The sequence below is a fragment of the Carya illinoinensis genome, chromosome 3 (assembly GCF_018687715.1).
Source record: "Carya illinoinensis cultivar Pawnee chromosome 3, C.illinoinensisPawnee_v1, whole genome shotgun sequence".
In the NCBI taxonomy this organism is placed as follows: domain Eukaryota; kingdom Viridiplantae; phylum Streptophyta; class Magnoliopsida; order Fagales; family Juglandaceae; genus Carya; species Carya illinoinensis.
In genome coordinates this window covers 12,907,592-12,930,642 of record NC_056754.1, presented here as the reverse complement: position 1 = coordinate 12,930,642, position 23,051 = coordinate 12,907,592, and the positions used below count along the sequence as shown (strand labels likewise).

Genomic DNA, 23,051 nt, shown 5'->3' with positions numbered 1-23,051 from the left:
CGTATGTACTCTCACTTCATCTCTGATCTCCCTAAGGGTTCTCTTCTTAACCCTCGTTCTGCGTCTCCAAAATGTTTTTGGATTGACCAATGTTAGGCGTTCACGGCGGAAGACCTTTGTGATACATAGTTGAAAGAGGTTGCAAGCTACACTAGTATTGCAATTCGCACAAAAAAGGATCAAAGGTTCTTGCCGAGGCCCATAACGTTCGGCGAAAGGAAGTGAATGTGGTTGAGCCTACTCGCCGAGTGAGCCCACAAACGTTTACAGCCGGAGCTTTATATCTTGTAGGCACAAAACACACACACTATGGGGGCAGGTCAATGAACTTGTGACCTTTCCAGCACAGAACCTCTTCCTAGATGGATGTTGTGACGCGAGTAGCACGGGATATATAATGTCACTCGTGAAGTGGGACTCGAGACATTAATTGTCCAATGCTTGAGGTTAGAACATCTGGGATCATCAGCTATCTCCTACTTTATCCCATGCATATGTACTAGGAATCTGTTACTTTTTCCAAATTTCAGCCAAACTGGCGCTCAACTGAAATGTTCTTTCGTCCTGCATGAGTTTTATTAGTCATGGTTTTTACGAAGTGGTCAGTTTGCAGCGGCAAAACTCAATGGAACAACAATACCCAAATTGTGTACAACAATTGCAATTCAAGACATCATTTAAGACCAAAGTTCCATTTTGCTTTCCCTTCGAAACAGGAGGGAATATGATGAAAACAAAATTGTCTACACTTCTGATTTTCCCCCCATTTTCGTATCAGTCAAGTTATATGCAGCATCAGCTGAAGACGTGTCAATATCATTCAGACCCAATTCCTCGTTCTGCTCCCACGACCTCTCATACTCCTCAACTGGAGACAAGACATTAAATAACATCATACTAGGAAAAGAAAAACCAAAAAATATGTGTAGTGCAATACAGGATTGGATAAAAAAATCTACATCTATGCCGATAAGTCAATGGAGGAAGCAAAAAAGGCCCCAAGGCTCTAGTTCCACACCCTACCCCACTGTCACCCTTAAATTAGGGCAGTGTAAACTTAATCCACGAGGCCTATGTATACTAAAATATATTGGAGAAGACAAAGGAAAAATAAGGCTACTACTCAACAGTCGGCTAGAATTCAAGCTCGTTAAACTTAAATCTGGCTTGTTTCAATTTCAATTATTAAATAAGCCATTAGTGAATACAAAATTAGACTCAATTATTAACGACACAAACTCATATAACACTTGCTCGACTCAGATAATGTTTGTGATCGAGCTAGTATCTTGCACGGGTCGACTTAATCTTATCATATATGTATATAGTTTATTAAAAAACAAAGCACATACAAAAATATAAAGTAGTTTGATAAGAAACCAAAACTTACATGCCAACTGTAGGTCATCTTTTATATCTTCTGTCACGGGTGCAACAAAAGAATTTGCTAAAGCATCATCTAGTATTAAGGTCCAAGGCTCTTCCAAACTCAGAAGCTGCAAAATAGTAGAGGGTTGCATTTGCGAGACAACAAGGTCAAAACAGAGTTGCCACCATTCATCAAAGATTCAAAAGCCAAGCCAACAATCAACGAGCACATTAAAAACAAAGGGTTGTGATGTGCCTCACTTTGAATCATGTGCGTGGTTATTTATCAGAGAATTTCAAAAACTTCAAGACAACATGATTATTTCCTAAATGGAATTGATTGCCCAATCAATGTTCTGGTACCTTGTTTAGCTTCGCCTTGAATTCTTGCCACTTGCTCCTTTTAGATTCATCAAGACTATCTCCAAAAGTAAATCCATGCACTCTCTCAAGACCTGCACATGCAAATAATAAACGTTAAATAGAATATCCACCAAAATAAAAGAAAATGCATAACAAAATCGAACAACAAATCAAACAAAATGGAGGACCAAACATTTATCTATTTAAAGACATTACACAAAATTATACAATCAACTTTTCAAATATCAATGTTTTCACTTATAGCACTAAGATATTTGAAGAATTTCGGCATAAATCCCTTTTTTGTTAGAGGCATGCAATATGAGTGCTGCCAGTTGCAACTTTTCAGCACACCAAGGCATTCTAAGGGTGCCTTACATCGAAGTGCACCTTAGGGTGTGCCTGAAGAACAATTGCATAAGTTTTGATATGAAGAACATAAAAGTGTAATAGCATTTAAATTAGAAAAGCAAAACAAAATTATTCATAAATCATAAAAAAGAACATAAAAGTGTAATAGCATTTTTGTTTGTAAATCAAAACACAATTATAAATCATAAACAATGTTGGTTTGAATGAAAACAGGGTAATGGGACAACTATCTAGGTCAAATCTTATATACTTTTAAATAAAATAAATCAACATTATATACATATATATATATTGATAATTAATAAGAGATAAATCTACATATTTTTTTCTACATTTTAATTAATTTGATGAGGAAGGAGAACACAATTGGCAAATTCAGCATATAACTAGAAAGTACTGAGAGATAAAGGAAACGAGATTAAATTTTTACTCACTTTCACTAATTTTTGTAATCAAGCCCTCAACAGTTGTAACAACTCCCCCCAGAGTGCCACTTTCCAGCTCCAAGTCAAGCTCTGGGACCTTCACACCTGCTGTATCTGACTGATACAATGCAGTAAATTTTTCAGACAATGTTTGTAGCCTCATACAAGCGTGTCAGGAAGAACAGCTACTACATTAATCCGCACATCTCATACCTGGTACTATAGGTATGAGATGTGCGGATTAGTGCAATTCAACAAAATATAATGGAAAACCTTTATTATGTCACGGCTTAGATCATTGACATTATTCACAGTAAGAGAAATTCTCTTCCCTTTTTCAGGAATTCGCCCACCAGGCTTCAACTGCACAAAAGAGTAAGATCACCCTTTTTTTGGTAAGTAAAAGTGCAAGAGTATCATAAAAGCAGGAAAAGAGAAAAGAGAGTGTGGCAAATTACTACAAACCTCAGAACTACGGTAACCACAAGCATCACAAGTGGATGCCATGACAATTACTTCTTGGAAGTATGGAATGTCTGTTTATTGTTAAGCCCAAAAAAATTACATCCAATACTGATATAATTGACCCAAGAAAAAATGTTTAAATTGTAAATTTGAAGTGATCCTGAACTACACGCATGATTTGTTAGAGCCTCCACACATGGGTTCTCTCACATATTTTTCCTTCTTTGAGCATGCCGGTTATCCTACTGATCTGTCCTTGAGTTGGCACTGACTTCTAGTCTTGGACTTCAAAATTATATATAAATTCCTTATTTTGCCTTTTTGCATAGAATCTAACATTCTGTTCCTCTCATAGATTTTTCCATCTTTGAGGATGTCAGTTATCCCTACTGATCTCTCCACGAGTTGGCACTGACATTCTAGCCTTGGACTTTCAATATTAAATATAAATTCCTTATTTTGCCTTTTTGCATAGAATCTAATATCCTGGTCCGCTTTTCTAGCCTATTAATATTAATGAATGGGTGTTTCAGCTTTCCAAATGATAACAAGCATTGGATTTATGTAAAAGAATTAGCCATGAAACTCAAAAGAAGTCAAATGAAAGAGGATACGGGTCACGAACATCCGTGTCTCACACCTGGAGGCACAACCTCCACAGGTTGATGGGAAAGTCATAACCTGTCAAACAAAAGCAGGCAACGATGCTGAGATATATATGCCAAAGTTTGATCTACTGAAACCAGTGACAACATTACCTCTTCTGGTGCAGAATACTTAAACATAGTTTCCGCAATATCTGCACTATCAGAGTGAGCAATGGCCCTATGAGCAGCTGTTGCTCCAACTGAGCCATGTGGTTCTCTTCTTACTTCATCTGAAGCACCACCCATCTCCTCTGCCGATGCTCCATCACGGTGATCTTCCAAGTGTGAAGGGTCAACAAGATAACCCAGAGATGCTTGCTGCTCTGGAGTGCGCTCATAGAACCTGATAATCAAGGATGGGTCTGTGGATGGAGCAAACCTGTTCATAGGATAATTTTTTAGATCAGTAAATCTGTTCGTAGATTACTAATCCTCATTAACCTAAGACAAGAGAAGCTTCAAAATATATGAACGGGGAAAAGAAACCAAGGCCCAGGTTTGCGCCAAGTGCGCAAGTTCATTACGGTCTTTCGTCCAAAGAAAAATCACACACAAAAAAAAATCTTCATTTTTTCCTTTTGAAGTGTGGTGACAACCCTAAAACAAGATGCATAAAAACACTGAAGGAAAACCAGTGCAGAAAAATAAAGTTTCCCCATCATGTAAAGAGCAAGTCAAGTTTTGCAATCTACCCTAGTGCACTCCTAGCATTTTTAATAATATGTCATGTGTTTACTTATCGAAGAAAAACTAAAGTTTCTCAATCACATAAGGTTATGCCTTACGGGTTCTCAATGAAGCTGTTTCCAGCAGGATCATCCAGGATGAAGGTGAAGGGTGAATCTCCAGTTGCACAAGCTTTAAGTTTTAACAGAAACTTGTCTATTGCTTCAGCAGTCTGAGGATTTACTTTCTGGATAACCCGGAAGATAGGATTAAGTTGGTGGGAGGAATATGACATCTATCATATATCAAGTATCTCAGAATAAGTATGCACCTTGCGATCTTCTTGAAGGGCCTGCAACTCATCTGCAGCTCGTAGTAATGTCCCCTCCACCTAGAATAATTACACCAGATGTAGATAGTTGAAAGGAGATTAGGGGGAAAGAAAGCCTTTAAATATTCATTAAAAGTAGAAAAAGTATCAAAAGTAGAGCACCTTCATGCCAACAGTGTTAGTAACGCACATCAGAAAGCACATCCTTTAAAAAATTTTGATTTTTCCCTCCAATCAAAACACCAACTGAATACTAAAACTTCACTGGAGAACAAAAAAAAGAAGTATTTGACTTTAAACAACCTCACCTTAAAGGTTTTCTTTATAAGCTTGCTTACATAAATCTTATAAAAAAGGCAATGAAGCTGCCTCACAGAAATAGAAGTTTCTTCATTTCCCCCCCTTAAAATGGTTCAAAATCAATGATATAGGAACATATCTGAGGGAGTTATACATGTGCGGCAACAGAAAGGCCGCTATGAATCGAGCTATTTCTCCATAAGAAACGAGAAACACAGAGCCAGCAGAAGATATTCATAAACAAACTATAGCAACTTACAAAACTACTAAAGGGAAATTAAACAAAATAAAAGAGTGTAGTGAAGATACCGTTGACAGAGATCCACGTTGAGCTTCGGGAGGAATCTCAAAATCCAATTCAGGAATCTGCACAAAGAAAGAATGAGAGATCAAATTTAGAAATCCTACTCTAATCTCCAATTCAGGAATCTGAATAATAACAAGAAATTCTACTGTAATCTCCAAATCTAGAATATCCTAAGCATATAGATAAAATTTACTGCACAAATATCTCAATATGGCATAAGAATGCTAACAGAAGTGTACCATGAAAATGAAAATTCCAGTACAACTTAATTTGTACAGAGAAAATGAAATTATGATTTATTGAAGTACCTTAATAGTTGCAGACTCAGACTTCACTACCTGACGGTTAAGCATCTGCATCAAAGGAACACATCAGTTTGACTTATACATATGGGAGGTAACCATTTCTTCAAATTTTTAAGGAAGAAAACTGTGGCATTAGTGAAGAAGAAGAGAAAAAGTAGAACTCGGACATTTAATGGGCACATCAGAGTAGAAGATAACAAGGTTCTATCTCGGGAAAAAAAGAAAGAAAAACAACTTGACGCATGTCATGCAAAAAATAAATGGCAAAGGTTTACCATTCCATTCACTAGAAAAAGACTGCAACATTCAGAAAGAATGGGAAAAACTAACAAGAATGGGTAAACAAGATGTTGACAATCAAAGCTTCAACAGAATGCTTGGCACTTATCATTCTCGATTCACCAGAAAGTATATGTAGTGCCAAGCAAATCAAATGAAGGATGCAACGTTGAGAGGCAAAGACTGTATGTTCTAAAATATCTCTTGAAACAAATGAATTAATGAATACGCATGACTTGAAAATAGATGCAATATAAACAAAAGGAGGATGCTTGATAATCATTTTATTCCAATTGACACAACCTTTGGGTCACCAGATGGAACCTCCAATTGATAGCAACATCCTCGGGGTTGAATCTCACCAGCAAATTGAACTTCATTGTTCCTTTGAAATAAACAAGGATAGGTGGGAAAAAAAAAAAAAAAAAAAAAAGATAACTTGAAATAAGAATATATTGGATTGAGTACCGTATGAACTAAAATTCCCACAACCTAAAATTGATTAAAAATTTGGCTTACCTCTCACCACAATGTGGACATTCAAAGGCTGACAACAAGATCTGCCGGTAGGAAATGTTAACCAGCTAAAGCACGAAAAACAGCACAATAATAACAAAGCATGTAAATGGGGCGACAAGGGACGCACCTTTCGAAAATGTGGAATTAAAGTCAACAAGAATCTTGTTATCCCCTGATCAAAGTATAGAATTTTGCGTCAGAACAATGACAAGATTGGCATCAAACATTGATGAAACCAATTAAACTTGGGGTAACAAACAATAATAAAAGAGTTGAGCGAATAAGAGCAGGCTCAGGCTTCCGCAAAATCGAGTTACACATCAAACCCTCCTATTTATATGTAGATAGATTATAGAAGTCCTTCCATGACTCATTCAGCTGCTTACATATTGAACTCAATTGATTCAAACTTATACAATTCGACACCAAATCAAGTAACTTCATTTATTTGTAATCATAATTCTACCCGAAGTTTCAGCAACTATATGTACTTCCGCCACATTTGAGTTCAAATACAATTAGTAAACCAAGCCCAGCAGGAAGGCATTTCTGCTAGAAACCAATAATTCAAAACGCTCTCAAGAGCCAAAAAAAAAAAAAAAATGAAAGTTTTCTTGAGCGTGATAAAATACAAATTGATTTAAGTACTGAGACTACGTGAACGAACATAAAAATAAATTCACCGACAAAAAAAAAAAAAAAACGTAGAGATAGAGAGAGAATGGGGGGGCTGTGAACAAGTACGTTTTCGCGGCAACGCATACATAGGCTTTCGACTTGGTAAAGAGGGGCATCGTTATCGTCGGCGGAAACAGCTTCGACAACAGACCTCACATCGACAATTTGCTCTTTGTTTCTGTAAGCTTCCATCTCTACTCTCTCCATCGGCCTCTTTGCATGTGTCTCTACGAATCTCTCTCAGTGCGGCCGCAGAAGAACTTAGAAAGCACACGAAACGACGAAGCGCATACGAGGTCAAAAAAGGCCCAGAAATTTCGAGAAAAATGACAGTGAAATGGGCTTCCTCAACCAAAAAATAAAAATTTGACGTAATCTGTACCATTAGTTATATATACTTTTGAAAATAATAATTTTTTACAATTAAATATATTATTATTTTCAAAATCTGATTAAAATATTTCTCTTAAATAATTTAAAATTATTTTATTTACTTGCAAGCAACATCAATATTCGTTACCCTATGTTAAAACAAAAAAGTGACAATAAATCAATGATTAAAAAGTATTTATTTATTTTTGTCACTTTCACCCGGTTTTTACTAGTTAGGATTGAGAAAGATAGAAAGCTTCGAAAAGATTATTCTAACAAAATCTTTTACGTAACTCATACGAAAATAAAAGATTCTGCTCCATAAAATTATTTTTACATATATTTTACCGTATTCTATAGATGTAATTAATCAAATTATTTATTTTATATTAAAAATAATAATACATTCAGTTATATTAATGAAATACATAAATGAGCATGTAAGAGTGATTACTAATAAAATTTTTGAAAAGAGAAGATATTTGTAACGGTAAACTGTGCAACCGTGGTATAATCAGTTTGAAAAAAATAAATAAACATGATATTCAAATGAAAGAAATGAATTTTTTAATAATGAATTTCACTCTTTTTCAAAATGATTACAGAACACTTACGCATTTTACGATTATTTGTGAAATTACTCATTGTGTGGAAATTTGTGCATATTAAAGCAATATACATATTAGGAGAATTAACTTGTACGAAAATAAAACATGTATAACTACAAAGGTGTAAAATCCCTCGGAAAAACAATAAAAAGAAATACCAAACATATAGAAGCTATATTAGGAGTTTGGAATTTTAGTTTTCATGGCAGACAACTCAGCCATCCCCTTATCAAGTACAGTCAGTAACAACTGAAAAGCCTAGCTGCAGAATCAAAATTGGAATGCATTATTTACATCAAAACAAACTGAAATCTAATATTTTGCATGCATGGAAAAAGGGTTTAACGCTCATATGAAATGGCTTCCATGGAGAAAACGGTGCCAAGTACGATGTTTCCACTCTAGAAAAGCCAATACTTTTTTCTGGCTACCCTGGTTGGAACATCTGTAAATAGATCCAGTAAAATAATCAGGCTTGTTTGTTGACATAATGTCAGGTTGAGTGAGGAAGAAAAAGAAATTGTAAAGCAGCAATGCTAGTAGACCATATTCGAGTTCATCACCTCCACTTGCGTATAATGAATTATAATGCACTTCACTCCAAAAGCTCAGCCACAGCTCTAGAAACACGAAGGGACAGTCAAAATCGAAATAAAATGAAATGGGAACCTTAATACACAAGAAGTGATAGAGAAGAAAACTTTTATAACGCAGGGCATCAACCGTAATAATAGGGATCTAATCATACTGCATGACGAAAATTAAGAATGATTTAAAATCCCAAACAAACTTTTCGATGTAAAACCACAAGGTATAATGGAATGCTTACCATCACAAAATATTTGTTAATGAACTGCTTTGTTTTGTGAGCAATAATGACTATTGATCATTTTTTTTTTATTTAAGTAATAGGAAATTTTATTGTTCAAGTATACATGACGCATAACGACTATTTTTTGATAGGTAATAAGAAAGCTTTATTAATAAAAGATGGGCATAGCCCGGGTACATAGGAGGTATACATGAACATACACTTAATTAAGTACTAGAAACAGAAATAAGAAAATCATGGAAGCTTAGGCCATTAAAATCTAGAGCAATAGCCCACAGAAATAAGGTCTTCCAGAAGAAACTCCTAAACTCTTCCGAGGATCGTTCATGATCCTCAAAAATTCTCTCGTTCCTCTCTCTCCAAATACACCAACAAATACAGATTGGAGCCATCCTCCATAAGGCAGCAATTTGCTGAGTCCCAGTAATTCCTTTCCAGCTTGCTATTAGGTCCTCCACCCTACCTGGCATTACCCATGCTAATCCCATTTTGTTGAAGAAGTAGTTCCATATCTCGCTTGCGAACTTGCAATGTAGAAGAAGGTGGTCAACTGTCTCACTATTATTTCCACACAAACAACACCATTCCACAATTGTGAGGCCACGTCTTCTAAGATTATCAGTGGTCAAAATCTTCCCTAGTGCTGCTGTCCACACAAAAAAAACAGCCTTGGTGGGAGCTTTACTTCTCCAGATATTCTTCCACGGAAACTTGGGCCTTTGTTGTATGGTATTGGCTGCGTAGAAGGACCGTACTGAGAATTTCCCCTTTTTATTAGGACACCATACCATCTCGTCTTCATTTCTGGCAGCAATGCGCACACTATACAGTAGATTCATAAATTCCATCAAGTCGTTTACTTCCCAATCATTTGCATCCCTGATAAGGCTAATATTCAACTCCTGTGTGTCTTGATTAATCACCCTCAAATCAAACACTCTAGCTACTTTTTCCCTTGCAATAGCAAAGATTGTGGGATAGGCATCTCTTAGAGTCATATCTCCCACCCACCTATCCATCCAAAATCTGATCCTACTACCATCCCCCAAGCACAACCGGGTATTACACTGAAAAGAGCCCCATCCCTTCCTAATATACTTCCAAAGCCCCACTCCATAAGTCCCCCTTCCCTCTTTTGAACACCAACCCTCACATTCGCTGCCAAACTTTATGTCAATCACTCCTTTCCATAAAGCTTCTCTCTCAAAATTATACCGCCACAACCATTTGCCTAAAAGAGCCAAATTAAAAGCCCTTAAATCCCGAACCCCCAACCCACCATCTCTCAACGGAGTACATATCTTATCCCATCCCACCAAATGAAACTTAAACTCATCTCCTATCCCCCCCCATAAGAATTCTCGCTGAAGTTTCTCCAGTCTTTTTGCAATGCTAGCTGGGAGTGGAAATAAGGATAGGTAGTATGTAGGAAGGTTAGATAGAGTGCTTTTAATCAAAGTAATCCGCCCCCCTTTTGAAAGATAGACCTTCTTCCACCCAGCCAGCCTACGTTCGAATTTTTCCAGCACCCCCTCCCAAATAGATTTTGCTTTGAACGAAGCCCCCAGCGAAAGGCCTAGGTATTTCAACGGCAAGGATGAGACCACACACCCCAAGATGTTAGCTAGCCCACTGATGTTATTTACTTCCCCCACCGCAACCATCTCCGTTTTAGCAAGATTGATCTTCAACCCGGACACAGCTTCAAAGCAAATCAAAATGGCCTTCAGAGCTTCAATATGACCTGCCTCTGCCTCACAAAACAAAAGAGTATCATCTGCAAATAGAAGGTGAGAGATAATGATAGAACCATGATTACCCCCCACGGTAAAACCTGAGAAAAAACCACCCCCTACTACCTCCGACACCATTCTGCTTAGAGCCTCCATAATCAGAACAAAAAGGAGAGGGGATAAGGGATCTCCTTGCCGCAGCCCCCGGGAGCTATTAAAAAAACCCACTGGATCCCCACTTACTAAAACCAAAAAACGCACCGTTGATACACAGTGCCTTATCCACTTCATCCATCTTGCCCCAAAACCACATCTACCCAACATATAAATCAAAAAATCCCAATTCACATGGTCGTATGCCTTCTCCATATCAAGTTTACACAAAATACCTGGGATTCCGGACCTGATTCTGCTGTCCAGACATTCATTTGCTATAAGAACCGAGTCTAGAATTTGCCTCCCCTTCACAAAGGCGTTTTGAGATTTCGAAATGATTTTTTCCATGACCGTACTCAACCTATTGGCAAGAACCTTAGAGAGCATCTTATACACACTACCCACAAGACTAATAGGTCTAAAATCAGGTACCTCCATTGCCCCCGCCTTTTTAGGAACTAGAGCAATAAAAGTTGCATTTAAGCTTTTTTCAAAAAAGCCATGCGCAAAAAATTCATGGAAAACCAGCATTACTTCTTCTCTCACCACCTCCCAACAAGATTGGAAGAAAGCCATAGTGAAGCCATCCGGGCCGGGTGCTTTGTCTTTATTCATTTTTTTAATCACTTGGTGTACCTCTTCCTCTTCAAACGGTCTCTCCAACCATTCTCTACTAGAAGAATCTATGGCCTCAAAAGATAGGCCATCTAAAGTCGGCCTCCAAACATGCGGTTCCGCTAGCAAGTGTTGAAAATGACCAACCACATGTTCCTTTATCACCTCTTGGTCTGAAATATTTTCACCATTAATGTTCATGGAATCAATGGTATTGAATCTCCTGTGCGCATTAGCCACTCGGTGGAAGAATTGTGTACACTTATCCCCCTCTCTTAGCCACAAGGCCCTCGATTTTTGTCTCCACGATATTTCCTCCATTAAAATCAGTCTTTCTAATTCAGCAGTGACTTGAACCTTACGGTTATTCCCCTCTCCTACACCCTCCAGGGTTTGTAACTCTTGGAACAAGTTCTTTTTCTGAGAGGTTACATCACCAAACACCTGTTCATTCCATATCTTCAAATCTTTCTTCAAAGCTTTCAGCTTCTCCGCCAAAATCTTGCTTGGATTGCCAACGAAGGAATATGAACTCCACCATTGCCTGATCAATTCCACAAACCCCTCTACTTTTAGCCACATATTCTCAAATTTGAAAGGCCTTCTACCCCCTTGTATCCCACCACCATCTAGCATAATAGGAAAATGATCCGAACATAACCTCGGGAATCTTTTCTGACATAAATCGGGGTATTGTAACTCCCACGAAGGAGATAGTATAAATCTGTCCAACCTTGACCACGCATGGTTGTTGGACCAAGTAAATTCCCCTCCCATAAGCGGTATATCCATAAGTCCCATCTCGGAGATGAAATCTGAAAAATCCATCATGGCTTGGTTTTGTCTACCTCCCCCTGATCTCTCACTACAGAATCTTGTCACATTAAAATCCCCTCCGATTCCCCATGAGCATACCCCAGCTAGCTCCTCCCAAAGAAACCGTCTTTTGCTCTCTACATTAGGACCATATACCCCTGCAAAAGCCCACCGGAAACCATCATCGATGTTTTTGAAGAGACACCCCACCAAATATTCTCCCACGTACTCTTCTATGATCCCCGCCACCCTCTTATCCCACATAACCAAGATCCCTCCGGATGCCCCATTCGACGGTAAAAAGTTCCAGCCTACATAAATACAACTCGAAATGCTTTTAATAATACTTCTATCAATCTGTTTTAATTTTGTTTCCTGCAAACAAATTATGTCCCCCTTCCATTGTCTTAGTAAAGCTCTTACCCGGAGACATTTATTAATCTCGTTTAATCCCCTAACATTCCAGCTCATAATTTTGGGCTTCATTTAACAACTGAACCGACCCTCCCTTTATTTCTTCCACGGCTTGCACTCCCCTCCTTGCTATCATAGTTAATGGACCAGCTCAGTCTCCTCAATTCTCTCTCTCTTTTAGACACAGAACCCTGCTGACCTGCCTCTATGGCTATAATCAAGGCTTTGAACTGTTCTTCATACCCCACACATGAAATTCCCAAGCAACTCTGAAGATCCTCTATCTTTTTCAGCAGCCAATCATCTGATAAACTAGGAGTTACCATGCTGATGGGAGTTGGGTCTGCTTCAATATCTTCCTCCCCCTCCGTTGCGCTATCACACGGTTCAAACAACACCAGATTTCCCTCCCCCTCTACCTCCTCCTGTTCTGTTGCAGACTCTTTAGTCACCATAGCCAAAGCATTCCCATCGGCTTCCTCTGGTTCCCCTCCAAGTATGCACGCTTCCCTCCAAGAACTTAAGTTAGCCTGCACTAAGTCAGCCGGCATTGAGAGAAGCACCCCCTTAGGTTCCGAGATGTTCAGTGACCTCCCACCCGACAACACCCCTTGCTGCACCCTACCCTTCTCTTGCTGGTCACATATGCTTAGAGTCAGTATTTCCCCCTCTATAATTTCCCCTGTTTCCGTCCCCTCACTTACCTCTGAAACATCACAAACTTTCATCGTCACTTTCTGTATCTGCCCTGAATCAGAAGCCGAACTATTAGTGATGACCTTCCTTGGAAAGGGAAACATCGCAAAACAGGGCAAGACCAAACTTCTCAAGAATAGCTCACAAGCCAAGTTAGTTTAAACCTGGCTCAATGATTATTTAGATTTAGAGACAGACAGACAGACAGACCAAGTTTAGAAGAATGCAAAGACTAAGGTAATGTCTGGGCAACAACTTCAGGTTGGGGTAATTCTGTAGTTTATTTAGAGGGCACTTTGATATGTGGAGAAAAGTCCTACTTTAAAGTCATGACAATAGATTAATTACAAAAGGACTCATTCAGCCTGCAAACATGGCAGTGGTAAAGTAAATAACACATTTTTTTTTTTTTTTTGATATCCTTGGGTGTCCGGGCCAGCTTACGCGCACTTCGACTAATCCTATGGGCCCTGAAGTTAACGGCCAGGTAAATAACACATGCATAAACAAATGTGGCTGAAAATAAACATCGGGAGTTCAAAATATATATAATTATACATATTTTACCTCGGGTGGGATTCTTGTCTTTGGGAAGGATCTCAATATAGCAAGTGTCCCGAAAAGAGGTGACTAAACAAATTTTGGCTCCAAACTAGAGAAATGCCATGATAAGTCAGAAACCATTCCTCAAAGAAATTAATGAATATAAAGAAGTGGAAAGGAATAAAACCACAAGGAAAACACCTAATGTGTGAAAATAAAGATGTAAAGTGATAAAATAATAGAACGTGAAGATGGGTTTGCATTTTGTTCCTTACAACTGTGGCCAGCAGATTCATCTTAACCTCACTAATCTAATGCAAGAGAGCATTTCTGCAGCTTTGTGTGTGTGTGGTTTTGGTGTTGGTGTTTGGGGGGGGGGGGGGGGGGGGGGGGGGGGGGGGGGTGTTTTGCGCAATTGAGATTGCCAGCCAAATGAGTAATCAATAAGGATTGAACTTACTCGGTCTGCAGCTGCTTGTAGAGTAACATGATCTCCCCACTCACCTGATCTAGTGGAATACAAGTATTTATACACTAAATTAGTATTCACTCACAAGTGATGACAACATGCTCTCTGATTTTTTAAGAAAATCAACAGGAATCACTGCAGATGTCTTACTTTTTCATCTTCTTTAGGTAGCTTCGGTACGGCATTGGAACATAAGCTTCATATAATTTTCTGAAATGCTTGAGCTTGAAAAAAAGGAGGGGGTTATGTCAGAATTTAGTTCTCTCCAATACTGTTCATGGTATGATAGACATTCATATTTAAGCTAAGCATTCAGTATATCATATTCCAACCCTAAACAAAAAATTTTAGTTAGTATTTATATTAAAGCGGGTCGATTCGGTTGGTATGGATTGGTCTGACCTATAGATTCAACCCCCTTTGGAGTTACATAACCCAGCTGACCCAGGTCAAACCCGCACAATTCTGGTTGGGTTTGATCTGAGTCAATCAGCTAGGTTGGAAGGTCAGGTAAAATGCTCTCCCCTAATTACACTAGTGGTCCTGCTCATCCTTTGCAGGCTGCTTGGATGCTCCTGCAGCAGTCCCCCCACTTTTCACCTTTGCAAACCTGAGGATGATTGTAACGTATGAAAACACCGACGAAATGCCAGGTCAACATCACCCATTTCACTCCAAATTGATAATCTGCTATAATACTGATATATTCCAAAGAGAATACCTTCAGGCCAGTCGGGCTGTGCAACCTCAAAAAGCGGCCCTCTAATGAAAGCGCTCCACATATGTTGTTTAATTTACCTCTCCTGTGCTTGCCAACAGCTGATCAAAAAATACAAAACTCTTAAATCTCCCGTGCCCTCTTCATCTTCCACCAAAGAACCCTGAACTGTTCTGTTTTGAAATATTTTCACATACAACAAGAGTGCATATCCCTCCTTTTCAGTGAAAGTGTGATCTCCTCTTAAACCCAAAACACTCGATCTCCCTCTCTCTCTCTCTCTCTCTCTCTCTCTCTCTCTCTCTGGTCTCTCTCTTCCTGTCTAGCTATCTCTGTCTCTTTCTCATTGTCTCTCTTCTTCATGAAGAACAAATCTGGCAAGTCTGGTAAGGGGAAAAAACTTAATAGAAATGGCAAAAAAGGGAAGGGTAAGTAGTGAAGTCACTGAAAAAGATGGTTTTATGCTGTTGGGTGCTCTCAAAAGAAGATTCTTTGCAATTAGAATGGGGAAAGAGTGCCTGAATTTTTCACAGCAAACTACATGTTTTGTGGTTTTGTATTTGGATCAAGACTGCTTAATCAGCTTGCCCTTGTAATTGAATTAAAATATGCACTTATTTGAGTGCACAACAGTTAAATTTGTTAATGGAGTTTTGATACTTTGCTCATACTTCAATTTCCTAGAAATCTCAGGAAATTGAAACCCGATTTTTTTTAAAGCCCAATTCATTCCCTTAACTGAACATTTTGTGGTTAAATTCTATAAATTTTTAGTTTTCCTCACCTGCTTGATAAAATGCCAGGCTGAGATAGAGGGATGCAGTTAAAGTGAAAATGTCAGGCTGAGACTTGCACTCAAACAAGGTAGACGATCCTGGGCATAAAATACACTTACAGCAATTTTTAAAAGAAGCTCAGGAGAAGGGGTATTCAAAAGGAAAGCCAATGCCCTGGTGCTAGGCATGGTCCAAGGTTGGTGCTTGGCAAAGACTGACTGCCAACTGCAGATGGAGGTCTTGGACAAGAGCCATTTTCCCCTAGCAAAGAAGGTGAAAGGGCCTTTTCTTTTTTCTTTTGCTTGTTATGGGTTTAAATCATGTGTGGGTTTGTGTAGTGTGTATTTTTCCAACTTTCCTACGTGTCTAACTGTTATTGGCTGGTTGTTTTTCTCCTATTATCAGTTGGGCTGTTCCAAAGCGTTTCACTATTCCAAATAAGAACATGGAGCCCCCAATATCACTGATAGTCAATACCATCTAAAAATAAACAAAGGAGCCTTCAATATATCAGAAAAATTTCCCCAAGGAATTTTGACCATCCAAAAAATCTTAACTAATTAAGTTTATTATTGTGATACCCCATATGATAAAGATAATAGTAGGTGGTGTATAGGATCCCACATTGCTTGGGAATCAGAAGTTCTTGCTCTTTATAAAGTTCTAATGGGGCTCTAATAGTATCATTGACTAGTCCGTTTGGAGTATAGGTCATATGATTTAGGTCTTCTATTGAGGCATTACAAATTATATCAGAGCCAATCTCAACAAAAACTGTGAGACTTAAGTTGTGCCACCTACGATAGACTGGCCCGACGAGGACATTGGGAATTTAATGGGGGGAGATTGTGATACCCCATATGATAAGAATAAGGTTAGGAGGTATATGGGATCTGACATTGTTTTATAATGAGAAGTTCTTACTCTTTATAAAGTGTTCCAATGAAGCTCCAATTATATCATTGACTAATTCTTTTAGAGTATAGGTCATGTGGTTTATGTTTTCCATTGGAGATTTTCAATTATCTAGAGAAGTAAATGAATTATTAGTGAATTTGGATCACCAATACCTGCTTAATGACCTGCTTTCTTACGTGCTTGTGATAGTCCGGATTGCGAAATAACTGATCCGCTAAAGCTCGAAACTGTCCAATTATTTAAAATAATATTCCACTCAGTATATCAAGATTAAAAAAAAAATAACTAACAAAGAAACAGGCAAGAAATAAGTTGACAAAAACAGAAATTAACAGTGACTCATTGAACCTGGCAATTCCCATCACCCTCCATTTGCAGTTCAGCTAACCCATACGTAACCAACCTATGAAAATATATTCATTGTTATGAAGCAAAGACAAACCACAATCATGCCAGTTCACATTTCCTTTTAGAAGTCCAGACAATTAATTATTAATGTCAAAACTTTAACAATCATGCCAGTTCACATTTCCTTTTGCCAGCATTTACACTCAATAATCACTGAACACATATCCCAAGTATAAACATTGCTAGGGGTGCAATCTATTTTTTTTTTATTATTATTAAATTGCTAAGGTGCTCTATGAGCTGTTTTTTTATATTATTTCCCAACACGATATTTTCAAAAATATGCCAACTGAAAAGATGCAATTAAGGAAAAAAAAAACAAGAAATATGACTGAAAATGCAAGAAAACAAAAAAATCACAGCAAAAGTGTTGATTCGGAGAAAGTTAATGGAAAGATAATCAAAGGTAAAATGCAACATTAAGGTTCTACATCCCTAGATTGCAAGGCACAAGGTCCCGAAGTGAAGCAAGACGCGAAGATGAAATAATAGTTGATGGTACTTCTTTAAAAGTTAATAATACATTCAGATTCAATCATCAATCTACAGTAAATGAACTTCACCCTGTCACTTGCTTATTGCAGAGAATTAAATAGCACTACTTGATCATATTCCTCGACACTGCCTGTTCAGGTTTATGACAAGATAGAGTCACAGATTAAAATGATAAGAGAAAACCATGGAACTAAAATCATTGGATACGAATGTATAATTGGGTAAGGAATTATCTAAGAACTACCAGAGTAAATTTTATTGTTAAGCCATAAGTTTGTTTAACAGGGTGCTAGCATCTAGCACCTGTCATTTCAGTTGAGTAGTTGCTTGATAGTGTAGACAGCCAGTGGCTCATTGAACTGTCCTCAGCAAGTGGCTCAAAAGTCCTTAGGCTTTATATAGTGGCTCCCTAGAATCACCTTATTCGTTCAAGGGAAAAGGGAAGGAAAGGTACAACTAAAGCACAGAGACAGTGTAAAAGAGAACTTGCCAAAGATTGCAAACTGAAGTGTAGAGAATCGAAAAATCCATAAAAAGAAGATGACGGCTGCCATCATCTGACATTTAATGGAGAAGCGAACTCAGAAACAACCTTAGCAAGCACCAAGCTTGCTTTCAACACACTCGGTAATTATTAAGTAATTGGTAAATGGATAAAATCAGTTAAATTCACCATGCACACTACCCATTGAAATTATTAAAATAAAAAAAAATAAAAACCAAGAAAAATCTCACATAGTTGTGGAAATTAACTATTATCTTTTGGAAAGTACAATTAATGAACTAACAAAATACCAAATAAGGAATCGCATATAGAGCTCATAATAGAGTCAGAACCTTTCAGACAGCCGCTCATGGTCTAAGGTTGCATGATTTACATCAGGAATCTCCCCATTAACCCGAGGAGTATGCTGCCAACACAGTCCAACAAGTACTTAGTTAGCCAGGTAATATCACAGAGGCTTAATTTACATGGCATACATTCTTCTAAACAGTTTTAAATCGAGAAGGCATCTGCAAAGAGTTATCCTGAAGGATTTAGATTGAATAAGTGAAGCAACAACACTGACAAAAAAGAATAGAAATCAAAGTTCCTCTGCTCCAGAAGGAGTAATAAGAAAATACAGTCCATAGTGAGAAGCATACAGGGATAGAATCCAAATGGGAGAGCCTCTTCCCAAGCCTGCCATCAACTTTTGATTGCTCTTCTTCAGCTAAGATGCTTGCAATGGTTTGGTCATCTTCTGTATCTTGGACGCTGCTATTTAGACTAGAGCTTGAGCTTGCACTTGCATTGCTATGGCTTTCATTCATACTACCTCGCAGAAACAGATAGGTAACACTTCCCTAAAAAAAATATCAAAACAAAAATAAACATGATAAATAAACATGATGAACTAACTTGATGTACAGTGTACCCCCAAAGATGTACTTACGTGCATAAAACAAAAGGCTATCAAGAAACCGTATGTGCATGGACACCAAAATATATATATATTCAATCATAGGAATTATAACAACCATTGCACGCATAAATACACATACAATCAGAACATATTAGGAATGCCCATCTGCTAAAACCAATGAAAGTTACAGAAGAAAACATGGATATATAAAATTAATACTTTTTCTTCGTCGTGAATTTTCTATTCTGGTTGCTGAGAATACATATGAGAGAACTGAAAACTGAAAAGAGACATCCAGTACAAGAACTCTACTTTTTCACCGATCGCTATAAATTCTTCCACTGAGGCTCAAACTAAGCTTTATCATCATTCACTTGTCACTTTCTCAGCGACCAAACTAAACATAAACCACGAAGAAGAGTAAGAGAAGAACAAACTTGGAGCCAACCAAAGAACCCCAAACAACATAATCTATATTAATAAGGAAATAGGGATTGTCCTTGTATCCATAAGGAAATCAAAGAATAGCAATCACAATATATCCTTTGAAAGCTGTCCCTTCAGCAATGCATTTTAGAATCATTGCTGCGTTTCCAAACACTCAGACATCCATCACAAAAATAGAAGACCGAGATTCAGTTCTTTTCTTTGATTCCAGAGAAATCAAACCCAGGTGTAACAAACTTCCAAGTAATGGGATTGGAATTAATGTACAATATCATATAATACGATAGATAAACAAAACTTTTTGGGTTACCCAGCTGATGTGAAACGTAGAGGAAGAACCCAAACAAAGAAGGCGTCAAAGCCTTCTTCTTTTTTACCCCAAGCCTTGGACAGGTCTATCTCTTCCCTCCAACAATAAATTCACCCACCTAATAAAACCACTAGGGGCTTCATCAAACCGTGTTCGTGTGGACAATGGAGGCAAGTGTCTTTATCATCATCCTCAGTTTTTCTTACCAGATAAGGAAAATCGTCTTTCTTACTGGGTATTGGCAAATTGCGGTCAGTGAAATCATTTCTCATTTTTTATTAAAAATCATTACATAACTATTTAGTTTTAAGAGAACTGAAACACACGTTAAAAAGTTTTAAAAAAAAAATTTAAAATTTTAAAAAAATTATATAAAATAAACTAAATATAAACTTATTGAAGCTATTAGATTTATTTTATAATAAAAATAACTTTATAATTTAACTCACATCAATTTATAGGTTTATTTTTAAATAATTTTTTTATTACAAAAATAAAATATAAAAAGATAATGTCAAGACGGAAAATTGCAAAAAAAATTAAGAAAAAAAAACTGATAATATGGCATGGCCTATGGATCTTGGTAGTGAAAAATAAAAATACACTAAAAAAAGTTAAAAACATGAAAAATTGAAAAATACCTTTTTTACTAAATAAAAACTTGAAACATAAATGAAATATGAATAGCTTTTTTTAATTAAACAATCAAAAATAAGAAAAAGGTAAAACATACAAAATAATATAAATTAATTTTCTAATTCTTTTATTTTTTTTTTTTTTGTATTTAGTTCGAGAACTTTTTCTAACAATTATTAGTTTAGAAATGTTTTTCTAAGGAACAAATTTTTATCTAAAAAATCATATTTTGAATTTAATAGATATCTTTCCTTTCTTGAGAACATAAATACTAATTTTGTTCTTTAAAGGAAAAAAAAAATTTTGAGATATATTACAATTTATTAGTATTAGTTGGGGGTGATTACCGAAATTGATAGTTTGGGCTCTATCTGGTATTTGTAACTCTTAAGTGCTGGTAATTTAAGGAGTTTGTGTATTTCCTCCTAAAAACTACAATTTCAAAACCAATTTGATTAGAGTTTTACTATCTGGCTATCAAGCCAATATAACTGAGACAAAAAAGGGGGAATTGTTCCCATCCATAATTTCGTATCCAGGACAGACCACACATGCTTGGCAAGGGTGTGAGCCACCTAGTTTTCGCTTCTACAAACATGTTGAACTTTTTGATCTTCAAAACAATGCAGCAAGCTCCTGACTTCTTTCAGCAAATTACCTTGCAGTGATAGTGAGTCTTGATTAGTATTTAAGGCTTCTACCATCAATAGGCTGTCACTCTCCAGGATAATCTTACGTATACCCAGCTGTAGGATGAACTGAAGAAACCTTAGCATCGCAATCAGCTCCACAGATTCTAGATCATGCAGTTCATTTTTGGCCTTGCTCACTGCCATTATCATCTCTCCCTTTCCATCCCTAAGTACTGCACCTACTCCAGCCTTTTTAAGATCAAAAAATAGGGCAGCATCAACATTGAGTTTATAAAAACCTGAAGGGGGTACCTGCCAGCATCCTGCTTTGTGCATTGTAAAACTTGCCTCCACACTAGCTGGGAGACATAGCTTGAATGCATTGATAGCATTGTTATCAACCTGGAAGGGGTCCAGCAGTACCTTCTCAATAGCCCATTTATTTCTCCTGTGCCATAGTGACCATGCATTTAGGAAGAATCGACTTAACAGTCCTTTGTCCCCGTTGTATAGCAGTAGTAGAGCTGCATCAGGAATGGTTCTAGCAGTAGCTAAGTCAGTAAGGCTAGGCATCAACCGCAGCCACACATCTCTAATATCCTGGCATTTTAGTAAAGCATGGGTACAGTCCTCAACTGAGAAATTACAGAAAGGACAAGTTGCACACTCAGTGATTTTCCTTTTCAACAGGTTTTGCCTGAAGGGGAGGCTCTCCTGATTGGCTCTCCACGCAAAAACTTTAACTTTGTTTGTAGCCTTCATGTGCCAAATTGATTTCCACAGTTTATACTTGTCTCTTGTATTGGAACTTTTAACATTACCAAGATTATATTGAGCTGTGAGAAACCTGTATCCACTTTTAACACTATAGACCCCATTTTTTTCATGCCTCAACACCAGTGTATCTTCATGTTCACTCGGGCTTAGGAGGATTTTCAAAACATCTGAGGCTATGTTTGGATTGAAGAGAGCTCTAACTCTCGAGACATTCCACCAACCTGTATCAACATCAATTAAAGAGTCCACCCTTACTGAAAGATCTCTACTTACTGAGCCATGTTCCTCCATGATTAAAGACTGATGGCCTGGTACCCAAATATCCTGCCATATGCGAGTAACAGCCCCATTCCCGATCCTCCATTGGTAGCCATTCATCAATAAAGTCCTAGCTTCCCAAATGCCTCTCCATGTGAAAGATGGGTTAAAACTTCTTTGAGCATCAAAAAGCGAGAAATTTGGGAAGTACTTGGCCTTCAGCAGTTTATAGACCAAAAAGTCTTCCTGTTTCAGCAGCTTCCAGGCCTGTTTCGCTAATAGGGCCATATTGAACCCTTTTAGATCTCTAAAGCCCATTCCGCCCCTCATTTTTGACACACACAGCTTGTTCTATGCAACCCAATGAATTTTTCGCCCATCATCTTTTTGTCCCCACCAAAACCTGGTCCATCTTTTCTAGATCTCGGCACAAACTACCTGGAAGCTTAAAGCAACTCATGGCAAAAGAGGGAATAGAACAAGTTACAGCTTTCACTAGTATTTCCCTACCCCCTTGAGACAGGAGTTTTTCTTTCCAGCTCTGTAATCTTCTCCAAACCCGACTCTTTATCTCTCCAAATGCAATGGTTTTTGCCTTACCAACTATAGGGGGTAGTCCCAGATGTTTCTCCTATTATTGGATTGTGCTTCCACCCCACATTGCCATGATGGTTTGTCTCAAGCGGCTTGGCACATTAGAGCTGAAGATCATAGCCGTTTTCTACTTATTAATCATTTGGCCAGATGTTAGTTCGTATCTCCTTAACAGCTGCTGGATATTGGCTGAAGTAGTGGTGCTGGCCTCACAAAACACTATAGAATCATTCGCAAAGAGCATATGGTTCAAAACTGGAGCCCCCTACAGATTCTAACTCCCTTTACAGATCTGTCCAACTCAGCATTCTTTAGCAAACTGACCAAAGCCTCAGTACAAATGAGAAAAAGATAAGGGGACAGTGGGTCCCCTTGTCTAAGTCCTTGAGTTGGAGAG

General features: G+C 37.7%; 2 protein-coding genes across 12 annotated transcripts; both read right to left on the bottom strand.

The window, feature by feature from the left end:
* Positions 1–606: 606 nt before the first annotated feature.
* Positions 607–7,384, bottom strand: LOC122303312 (zinc finger protein ZPR1-like). The gene is made up of 16 exons (XM_043115042.1): positions 7,092–7,384; positions 6,475–6,519; positions 6,348–6,388; positions 6,132–6,213; positions 5,553–5,597; positions 5,247–5,303; positions 4,638–4,697; positions 4,426–4,553; positions 3,752–4,019; positions 3,608–3,674; positions 2,994–3,064; positions 2,802–2,891; positions 2,538–2,646; positions 1,732–1,823; positions 1,391–1,496; positions 607–868 (listed from the first exon to the last, which is right to left on the bottom strand). The coding sequence occupies exons 1-16, from the start codon at positions 7,230–7,232 to the stop codon at positions 744–746; spliced, it is 1,527 nt and encodes a 508-aa protein (XP_042970976.1). The 5' UTR covers positions 7,233–7,384; the 3' UTR covers positions 607–743.
* Positions 7,385–8,150: 766 nt separating this feature from the next.
* Positions 8,151–20,008, bottom strand: LOC122303308 (OVARIAN TUMOR DOMAIN-containing deubiquitinating enzyme 11-like). Of its 11 annotated transcripts, none has more exons than XM_043115034.1 (10): positions 19,758–19,915; positions 18,741–18,941; positions 18,432–18,505; positions 17,040–17,094; positions 16,844–16,918; positions 14,430–14,503; positions 14,271–14,319; positions 13,835–13,919; positions 8,569–8,625; positions 8,151–8,450 (listed from the first exon to the last, which is right to left on the bottom strand). In XM_043115034.1, the coding sequence occupies exons 2-10, from the start codon at positions 18,906–18,908 to the stop codon at positions 8,407–8,409; spliced, it is 681 nt and encodes a 226-aa protein (XP_042970968.1). In that variant the 5' UTR covers positions 18,909–18,941; positions 19,758–19,915; the 3' UTR covers positions 8,151–8,406. The 11 variants fall into 11 exon arrangements, with proteins under 11 accessions (XP_042970968.1, XP_042970969.1, XP_042970963.1 ...); XM_043115029.1 differs by lacking the exons at positions 8,151–8,450; positions 8,569–8,625 and adding exons at positions 12,399–13,319; positions 19,313–19,397 and having other exon boundaries at positions 18,741–18,909; positions 19,758–19,916; XM_043115026.1 differs by lacking the exons at positions 8,151–8,450; positions 8,569–8,625 and adding exons at positions 12,399–13,319; positions 19,220–19,397.
* Positions 20,009–23,051: the final 3,043 nt, after the last annotated feature.

Coding starts and splice junctions, on each gene's coding strand:
- LOC122303312 (XM_043115042.1), bottom strand. CDS start 7,232: ATGGAGAGAGTAGAGATGGAAGCTTACAGAAACAAAGAGCAAATTGTC. Junction 6,389..6,474: donor TAATTCCACATTTTCGAAAG/GTGCGTCCCTTG, acceptor TCCTACCGGCAG/ATCTTGTTGTCAGCCTTTGA. Junction 6,214..6,347: donor TGTCCACATTGTGGTGAGAG/GTAAGCCAAATT, acceptor TTTATTTCAAAG/GAACAATGAAGTTCAATTTG.
- LOC122303308 (XM_043115027.1), bottom strand. CDS start 18,908: ATGAATGAAAGCCATAGCAATGCAAGTGCAAGCTCAAGCTCTAGTCTA. Junction 14,504..16,843: donor GAAAGCAGGTCATTAAGCAG/GTATTGGTGATC, acceptor CTTTTTTTCAAG/CTCAAGCATTTCAGAAAATT. Junction 13,920..14,270: donor TACAAGCAGCTGCAGACCGA/GTAAGTTCAATC, acceptor GCATTTCTCTAG/TTTGGAGCCAAAATTTGTTT.